This window comes from Anabas testudineus, chromosome 7, assembly GCF_900324465.2.
Source record: "Anabas testudineus chromosome 7, fAnaTes1.2, whole genome shotgun sequence".
Lineage (NCBI taxonomy): Eukaryota > Metazoa > Chordata > Actinopteri > Anabantiformes > Anabantidae > Anabas > Anabas testudineus.
The window spans coordinates 11,836,555-11,846,218 of NC_046616.1; the positions used below are offsets into that span (position 1 = coordinate 11,836,555).

The following is a 9,664-nucleotide window of genomic DNA, read 5'->3' on the forward strand; positions in this document are numbered from 1 at the left end:
TTTAATATTTATTTTAAGAGAGGGAGCAGGTTAATCAAATCTGTCTGTCCATTACCAAAACAGGAAACACAGTAACTTAGTGAAATTCATAATTTAACTCTTGAGCAGTGTCAGAACAGCTGTAATAGAGTAACTCACAATATTATAATTCCTGTTTAGTTTATTGGACGTATAAAGGAAAAATAATACGCCTCATCTTATAATAGGTCATATGTTTTGATTAAGCTGTCATTGAGGTTACAGTGGTTAGCATACTCTTTGATCTATATTGACTCAATAGATCAGGCTACAAAGGCCCTGTATGATTTGTTAGATATAAATGAAAAAACCTGAGGTAAGACTGCAAAGCTTTGGGGGAAGTTATTAACTAAGCATCACTCTGTGTGTCAGGGTCACTAGGTGAAGACTGTCACGAGAGTCTGGAAATGACTACACCCTCAGACTCATTAATGGACTAAAAATATGATTTAATGCTCATTAACATGTGTAGAGCTGCCTGCTGGCCACTGTTCTGCGCTTTGATCTCAACAAGATTTATCTTGACCCAACAGACAACGTGGTCGAACGGCATTAACATGCCCCACTAAACTGAACAATGTGGAAGCACGGCAACACAGTCTAACAGCAGAGTGAGTTCCAACTCATCTGTCGCCTTCAGACATTTATTACTGGAAATAAATTCAGCAGTTTATTATCTACAGAATACATCTTTGCGTTAAACGAGTGCCCTGCCAAGCTGACTGTTTGCATTTTACTGTAAAGTGTGCACAAAACGTCAAAGGGGACAAAAAGTAGAAATAGCAATATCTGCTAATTTGTTATTTTATTTGAGCTTCTGTCGGCTTAAAATTGTCATTAGTAACCTAATGACACCAAAAATGTAATGTCCAGTAACCTGCACAGTTACTTAAATAATTAATAGGCCTACAGTACTTATATGCTGTTAAATGCATTTTTCTTCTTACAAATGTCCAATAATTATGACAAAGTTTGGCTAATTAACAGACTCATTAACAGCTTGCTTTGTCCCAATGCCCACAGAGAAAGGTTCTTTGTCCATGGCCTAAACCTACTAGAGGCTTATGGCCTTGTGTACATTTGAATCTACTGTTCAAATACTGCCACCTTGTGGTATTATGCTACAGAGATGATTTCTCCATCACCATGATCATTTTCTTCCCCTCCTTGCAAACCCTGAATTTATTTTATTATCTGTTATTATTACATTGATCTTTATTGAGTGTACTAAAACGATGAAGATGTTTCGACTCGACTCACTATATTCCTAGGCCTACATTGACGGGGGTTATTTCATATTAATAATACCATGATTTTACAGACTAGGGAAACTCTGAAGAGTTCATAGAAACTACATTCTTTGAAGCTCTCTATCACGTTTAGTTTTCAAATAACATTCATAAATTATATTCACTCAAAATTTTAAAGTCTTAGCATTTTAGTTCTTAGTAACAGGTGCCTTGCTGCTTGAGCTCAACAATAATGAGATGAAAACAGGGTTTGGAGCCAGAATGTTGTTGTTTAAATTTTTAAGTAATTTAATTACAGAATGTAGTACATATTCACCAGCATTGCACTGTCTACAAGCTGCAAAACTGCAGTAAATATATAAAACTACGGATGTAAATGAACTAACTCACAGTTAGTGTATTTAGATGGCTCTGCGGATGATTGACAGGCGCTTTAAAGTTTTCCACCCACTTTTCAGCCAATCACGGTGAGGGGGAGGGTTTTCGTATTAATCTTTACAAAATGGCGACTGTTGTTGTTTTGCCGCAGGGACAGTGAATAAATCCGCTTTTCATTTTAACAAATTTCTGCACTTATTTGCAGAAACAGCACTAAAACAGGCGCCCCGAGGGTCGGCTCTGTGTGGATAGAAATGAAAGGTAAAGAGCGGTCGCCGATTAAAAAACGCTCCCGGGCCTTGGACGATATTCGAGACAGGGGAGGATGCCACCCGACCAGCAAGAAAATGGGTGCTCTGTCCGTCTCCAGTGGGAGCAATAATGGAAACAGCTCCACGAAAAGCGAAGGTGGATCCACACGAAGGAGTCTGCTCGGTGAGAAACGAGACAGAGACTTCGACGGTCACAGTCGGACTGGGAATAACCACAGTTGTCAGTCTGCTGCAGCTAGCTCCGTCGGCAAAAACCACAACCTGAGCCTGACGCTGGATTTAGCCTCAGCGAGGACCACATCACGGGGGGAGCAGCGGGTCCAGCCGCCCAGCACCGAGAGTGAGTACAAAACCCTCAAAATCAGCGACCTGGGCACCCAGCTGAGCGACGAGGACATAGAGGACGGACTCTTTCACGAGTTTAAAAAATTTGGAGACGTAAGCGTCAAGATAAGTCGCAGCAACGACGAGCGGATCGCGTTTGTGAATTTCAGGAAGCCGGAGGACGCCAGAGCCGCCAAGCACGCCCGGGGACGGCTGGTGCTGTACGACCGGCCGCTGAAGATAGAGGCGGTGTACATCAACCGGAGGAGGAGCCGCTCTCCTGTGGAGAGGGACTTGTATGGTGCCGCTCCGAGCCATAGACACTTGCAGAGGTCCCTCTCACCTACTGGGCTTGGATACAGAGACTATCGGCTTCAGCAGCTGGCCTTGGGAAGGCTCCCCCCTCCCCCGCCGCCCCCTTTACCCAGAGAACTGGAGCGGGACCGGGAGTTTGCTCTGTTTGAAGCCAGGGCACGACCAGCTTTTATTGCAGACCGAGCTCCTTTTCGCGAGGAGGATTTTATATCTCCAGAAGATGACCAAAGAGCCAATCGGACTTTGTTTTTGGGCAACCTGGACATAACAGTTACAGAGGCGGACCTGAGGAGAGCCTTTGATAGGTTTGGGGTCATAACGGAAGTGGACATTAAGAGACCCACACGGGGACAAACCAGCACATATGGATTTGTTAAATTTGAGAATCTGGACATGGCTCACAGAGCTAAACTTAGCATGTCTGGCAAAATAGTGGGCCGCAACCCCATAAAGATAGGCTATGGGAAAGCTACTCCCACCACACGATTGTGGGTTGGTGGACTTGGACCATGGGTTCCTTTAGCTGCCCTTGCAAGAGAGTTTGATCGCTTTGGCACTATAAGGACCATTGATTACAGAAAGGGGGATACCTGGGCCTACATTCAGTATGAAAGTTTGGATGCTGCACAAGCAGCATGCACACACATGCGGGGCTTCCCTTTGGGTGGTCCTGAGAGAAGACTTAGAGTGGACTTTGCTGACACAGAGCACCGTTACCAGCAGCAGTTTCTGCAGCCTCTCCCAATACCCCCCTTTGACATGGTGGCTGAGTCATTTGTCCACCGTGCCACACCTGAACCACTGAGGGTCAGGGAACGGACTCCACCGGCACTTCACTTCAGGGAGAGAGAGCTCTTCCCTGGAACAGAGTGGGCCAACCCAGCTATTCGGGATCGGGTACGTGCATCCCCCTTTGAACCTCTGGAGCACTTGGAACGTGAGCGGCGAGCACGGGAGTCCTGGTCTTTGGAACGAGAACTGCAGGGACGAGAACCTATACGCAAGCGGCGTGTAATGGAGGATGGACGTCATATAGAGCACTCTCCTGACAGCACAGAAAGGACAGTAAGGCGCAGACGTGCTTCTCCAGATGGCAGTCCTGGAGGTAGCAGCAGAGATGGAGGTCGTTTCAGTGACTCAGAGCGCCCTGTTAGGGGTGAGAGAACCTCCCCTGCACGAGAACGTCACAGCAGCCTGGAAAGGGGTGGGACTGAACGGAGACTCAAAAGCCAGAGTCTCTCTGACAAAGGTCCTTTAAGCAGCAGTGTTTCCGCAGTTGGTGAGCGTAAGCGTAAAGCAGGTGATGGTGGTAAAGGACCAGCCAAAAGAGAACGTTCTGAAAGCAATCCCAAAGGCCAGCCATCCAAGCCGGATGGCACCAAACTCAGCTTAGCCTGGCATGGTATGCTGCTACTGAAGAACAGTAACTTTCCAGCAAACATGCACTTGTTGGAGGGAGACCATAGTGTAGCCAGTGACCTGCTTGTTGACGGCACGACAGGGAGGCAAGTGAGCAAACTAAAGATCACCCAGCGTCTCCGCCTAGACCAGCCCAAGCTTGACGAGGTGTCCCGGCGCATCAAGGTAGCAGGTCCCGGTGGCTACGCCATCCTGCTAGCAGTTCCTGGAGCCACAGAGGATTCATCTTCATCTGACCCGGCAGCCTCAACACAGCGGCCGCTTCGTAACCTGGTGTCCTACCTCAACCAAAAGCAAGCAGCTGGAGTCATCAGCCTGCCTGTGGGAGGGAGCAGAGATAAAGACAACACAGGGGTTCTTCATGCTTTCCCTCCCTGTGATTTCTCCCAGCAGTTCCTGGATTCCTCAGCCAAAGCTCTGGCTAAAAGTGAAGAGGACTATCTGGTCATGATTGTGGTTCGTGGAGCATCTTAAAAAAATCAGAACACACTAAGTTCAAGTCATGTTAAAAAAAAAAAAAAAACACCTGCTGTATGTCAATAACTATTGCATGCTGTGTGTTCTGCATTATGGGGTACACTAGTATGGTTCTTGAGTGTTTGTATGTTGCCATGTAATCCACTAAATGGACAAACAGTGCCCTCCTATAAAACATAAAAGGTGTGTGTTTTTTTGAAGTGATTTTTTAAGGATGTATGAATAGGTCACAGAGTCCTCAACCCACAGTAGCATTCAAGGAAAACACACATATGTTCCACTATAGAAAAGTACAGGGTTAAAAGTTTAGATGTCCAGATTTATCACATGAAAAAAACAAAATTAAAATTGAGAAGAGAGGACACAATAACACCTTCTCCACAGTATCATCATAACAATTGTCTCCCAACCTTTACCACCTTAAATCCACACCTTTCCGACAGTGTTGGTAAAACCTGGAAATTACTAGCTTAACAAAGGTCATGCTATTTCCTGAGTGTATTGGCTCAGATTGTACTGGTGGTGTTATTGTGTCCCTCTTGAACATGGGTATTTGCATGAAGGAATCCGAAGACATTTTCAAAGCTTTGAATTACAGTGCAATAATATTTCTAGTATTTGATGGATTGATGCAAAGGTGAGTGTGACATTTCTGAATTCAGTTAAGTTGCAGTGAATTATTTAGTGCTGCACTTACAAAGCTAATCTCTTTGCAGAATGAATCTTGTTCATTCTTTGAAGATCAAAACAGCATTACTAAGTATTTTCTGTTATCTTGCCTTCATGAGGTGACCATCCTGATGACGGCAAGATAGCTGTTGGAGGTTTGATTTTAAATTTTGATTTTCCAGTTGGAAAATATTTTGAATGTCACCAGATGAAAAGTATCTAGATACAGCTCATACATTTCAGTTACCTTTTGTTCAGTTGTGTTGGAATAATTATATTTTGGTTAATGGTTTGTATTTGGGTGCATTTTTACCTGTGTTCCTCTGTACTGGAACACTAAACGCAGACAATGAACTCCGTGTGTGTCCTGTCCATTGGTAAAACTAAATTGACAACTCTATGTGGAATGCTGAAAACTAACAGGTGTAAGACTTTTGCCCAGGGAACAACCCATAACACGATACATATAGCATAGCAAAGCATATACTAACATGCTTTAAATATTTTTTTCATATTTTATTTTGTGCATCCCTACCGTAGAAATGGTTGTGTAATGTGGACTATGGAAAAACTACATTATTAATGGAGAAAAGCTTAGAGACTTTTGTGTTGATACTGGACAGTCTGTTTGATTTTTGCTCTGAAACCAATATGTTTTCTAAGAATAACTACTACTAACTACTGTTATTTGTTCAGTAACTAGGTCTGTGTAATTTTAAGGTTTTAGCAGTACCTTAACAGTTAATGTTTGAGTTTAAATTTTAGAGCTCTAAATTTGACAATTTTTTTACTCATGCCTGCCAACATGTTCCCAGGGCCTACTCACCATGTTTTGTTTTTCATTGTTTGTCACACGATAGTAATCCACCCCAAATTATTACTGTTGAGTTTTGTTTGGTATGCATTGAAAATATTTGAAAATTGTTGTGTGTCAATATCACACTCACTGCAACGTTGGACTCCAGAGGAGACAAGTGCAGAGCTGAAAAACTCTGCAGAGAAGGCTACTTAGTGTTTGTGAGTCCTCACTGATGAGGCTTTTAAGTTGTGTAGCCCAGCTGCACCTGTGATGACTTCTGTTTTAAATGGAAAATTGAGCAATGTACACTTTGATGTCATGGGAAAGGAAAATCCATAGAGCTCATCCGAAGCTGTTCACATACCTGAGAGTGCGTTTGGGCTCTTAATGTGACCGATTATCAATAAATTGTTCATTTGAAGGGAAACCTGTTTCTTCGATGGAAGTGAATTGAAGAAACAAGCTGCCATACTGTATTGTGTTTCGAAGGAGTTGTCACTTGAAGTTTGTTTCTGCACACAAAAAGGGAGACGATTTGCAATTTGTTTAGCACCAGCGAAGAGACACCCCTGTTTCGTGTGAGGATTTCTGTTTGCTTACAGGCCTGTTCTCAGCTCCTAAGTTGTCCATCGTAAATTACTCCCCAGTGATCTCCTGTTCCTGTTGGCATGCGAACACCTGTTCAGGATCGAGGAGCCTCCGCTGCCCTTTGTGTACAGCGAGAGTCCAGTTTCCAGTGTGAAACAGTGGCAGATGCAGGACAGCGGTGCCGTCCGGAGGCGAGGGCTGGAGCAAACAGCAGCGTGTGCAAGTATTCTGTTGTCTTCTCCGGTCGTTTACTTTAAAGCTTTTATGTGCAGTGTTCCTGTTCTGAGTAGGAGCTGTGGAAACCCCATCACTGGCCATCACACACTCCACTAAGGGGAGTGTGTGTGACGCTGCACTGAAATTTCCATAGCAGCTACTATTGAAGCTGTCTCACTGCAGAGGCCACGCTGAACCACTGGGTTGATTTGTCTTTATTATACTTTGCCCAGTTATGATTTGATTTGACTTAATGTTTGTCTCAGGGAAGAGGATTGGCCCAAACCTCAGCTAGGAATATTGTTTGTCCCCGTCTCTGTGCTCTCCTCTGATTGAACCGTCTCCGAGGAGACAAGTCAAGTGTTTTCTGTGCTGAAGCTGCATTATGAGGTCTGCTGCAGCATGGAAATGAAACAGAAACAGGCCCAATCTTTTACTCTTTTCAACACAACCGGAAGGAATCCACACTGCGGATCCCGTCTGTCCCCCACATTCTTCTAGGAGACCTTTTTTTTTTTTTTTTTTTTTTCTCGCCAGTGCCCTTTATAAGTTTCAGACCACTTTACACAAGAAAACGTTTCCTACCCATTATTAGTCATAATGGTGTGTCCTGTGCTGAGAAGGACCTGTTACCTCACTAGACAAACATTGCCATCTTGAGGACCACGGAGCAACTACTTTCCTCTCTCACAGTCGACTACCTGACACATCACATTCATGCACACCAGACACCCAGGACAGAGCTGCTAGCACTACGACTGGTGAGTAAGGAGACCAAGTGCTGCCTGCCAGGTCTGTATCGGTGGCATAGGCAGCAGTGGTAAGTATAAAGTGTCAACACCACATTTTACAACCACAGATGCAAAATAGCACACGTTACTTTGAGTCCAAATGTATTATTAAGGTAATTTTCACTAAATTAAAACCAAACCTTAGCACAACATGTAGACGATAAAGTGCCCAAAATAACATATTGTAAAATATGATCTACTCCAACAGGGAACATCTATATTTGATACTTTTCAATAACATATTCTTGTATTTTGTTTACAGAAATTACCAAACATTTTAATTTGCTTATTTTAGCTATTTAAAAAAATTAAAAGAATACAGATGGTTACTGCAGCTGTGACAGCTGAAATGCATATAACAATTTGGCAATTTTAGTTTTTGCAGCCTCGTTAGAGATGTAAATTTAATTTCTATCATTCACTTTGATGAAGGTTTAAATGGCAGTGATTGAAAAAAATAACTAAAGACTAGAGGCAAGATTAAAATGGTGATCTGCATATTGTAGGTTCAGCTATAAAGGCTGAATTGTTTTACAAGCATCAAGCCAGTGTATTTATCATTATGGTACTCATGCTACAGATTATGTCAATTATCATTCCAAAGGAAACCTGATTCTTTTTTATTAAAGCCAAATGTGTTAGCAGTTTACCTACTAGATATGTGTGATTTAAATTAATTAGAAAAACAAGAAAATAGCTTCTGGTCTAAAACAGTCTTTTGCATCAGGGCCCTGGAGGCCACAGATGAAACCTTCAGTTAATGAAATGCAGAAGGATAAAGTGAAATGTAATGGAGGCCTAGTCCAGGAATCTGTATGTAAATATATCTGTATTTAACATCAAAATCTAGCCTTTGAAAATAAACACATTAAACATTTAAATAATATTTGCTCCCAGTAGGTTATTCAGATTGTACTAGCAACTAGAAATGCTTCTTTTTTTGTCAGAGTTGATGTTATTTGGTATAAATTCATGAATGCTTAGGGACACAACAAAATATTATTTTTCACTCTATAATCAACTGGTAAATTAAATGTTGATGTATTATCATGGATCAACCATCTGTCAGTACAGCATTATTAGCAAAATTTATAAAAGTAATCTTTCTTAAGAAGAGCTATCATTGATTGACATGTATATAATTATTTTTTACATTAACTAGTCGTTAAGCCTGTCATGAATGCTTCACCTGTGTTTTACTGTAGTAGATGTGTGGGATGAAGCTAGTTTTAACTACTTTATATGCAGTTAACTAATTTAGCACAGTGTTTCCCAAACTAGGGGAACTACAAATCAGTGTAATTTACTGGGCTCTTTTATATTTTTTATTGATTTTGTAAAAAAAATAAATGTTTAAACTGTTATCTTATATTTGGAGAAATAATGATTCTGATCAGACTAATAAGTCAGAAGTATCTGAAACATGAAAAAGCTAAGTGATTGAGAATATGTAACTGTGCTATTGTTGGTAAGACTCTTTTTGCTAATGTGAACTGGTACAATATGACAAAGTAAAAACTCCTCAGTACACATCTTATGCTTTGATAAAGTTTTTCATCTCATACTTTGAGAAGATCGACTGAATTGTAATAATAATCAAACATTAATGTAGAAAAGCAATGAATGTCAGTTAAAATGTCACACTTCATTATGATTATCCATATCAAGTTCACTGTAATGTAAAACATTTCCTGGTTTCATTAATTATAAATAAGCATTTAAACTTTCAATGACCATTTAACACAGTGAAATGTTAAAGATTAAAACATGTCTTCATGTTTTTTATGTTTCCTAAACAGAGCTCCACTGGACAGCAGTTAGTGCATCTCTTTGTTTCCAGGCCGTCAACAACGTGATCAGGTCCCATCTTAAGTAAGTAACCTGTAAAATTTCTTTGTATAACACAGTGAAATTAAAATAGGTTTGTAAACCTTTAGAGTGCATATTTTAGATTAATAATTGTACTAAGCCATTGCTCAATCGTTCAAGCTTATAATTAGAATTGATGTTATATTGTATAAAAACATTTTGTTTATTTACATTCGTAATCTGTCCAAATGACGTGAATAAAAAGTGTGAAATCTGTGGCAACTTGTTTGTTTTTTGCATAGAGGTATAAAGTTTGCCTGGTATCAACATATGCATTAC

The 9,664-nt window shown here is 41.2% G+C and overlaps 1 protein-coding gene across 1 annotated transcript; it reads left to right on the forward strand.

The window, feature by feature from the left end:
- Window positions 1-1,594: 1,594 nt before the first annotated feature.
- Window positions 1,595-9,603, forward strand: rbm15 (RNA binding motif protein 15). The gene is made up of 2 exons (XM_026369053.1): window positions 1,595-1,735; window positions 1,852-9,603. Exons 1-2 carry the CDS (start codon window positions 1,674-1,676, stop codon window positions 4,448-4,450), a joined length of 2,661 nt encoding a protein of 886 aa, XP_026224838.1. The 5' UTR covers window positions 1,595-1,673; the 3' UTR covers window positions 4,451-9,603.
- The last annotated feature ends 61 nt before the right edge of the window (window positions 9,604-9,664 follow it).

Bases quoted from the DNA above. Each gene is read 5' to 3' on its own strand.
- rbm15 (XM_026369053.1), top strand. From the start codon at position 1,674: ATGGCTCTGCGGATGATTGACAGGCGCTTTAAAGTTTTCCACCCACTT. The intron at 1,736-1,851 runs GTGAGGGGGAGG...ACTTATTTGCAG, and splicing joins CCACTTTTCAGCCAATCACG to AAACAGCACTAAAACAGGCG.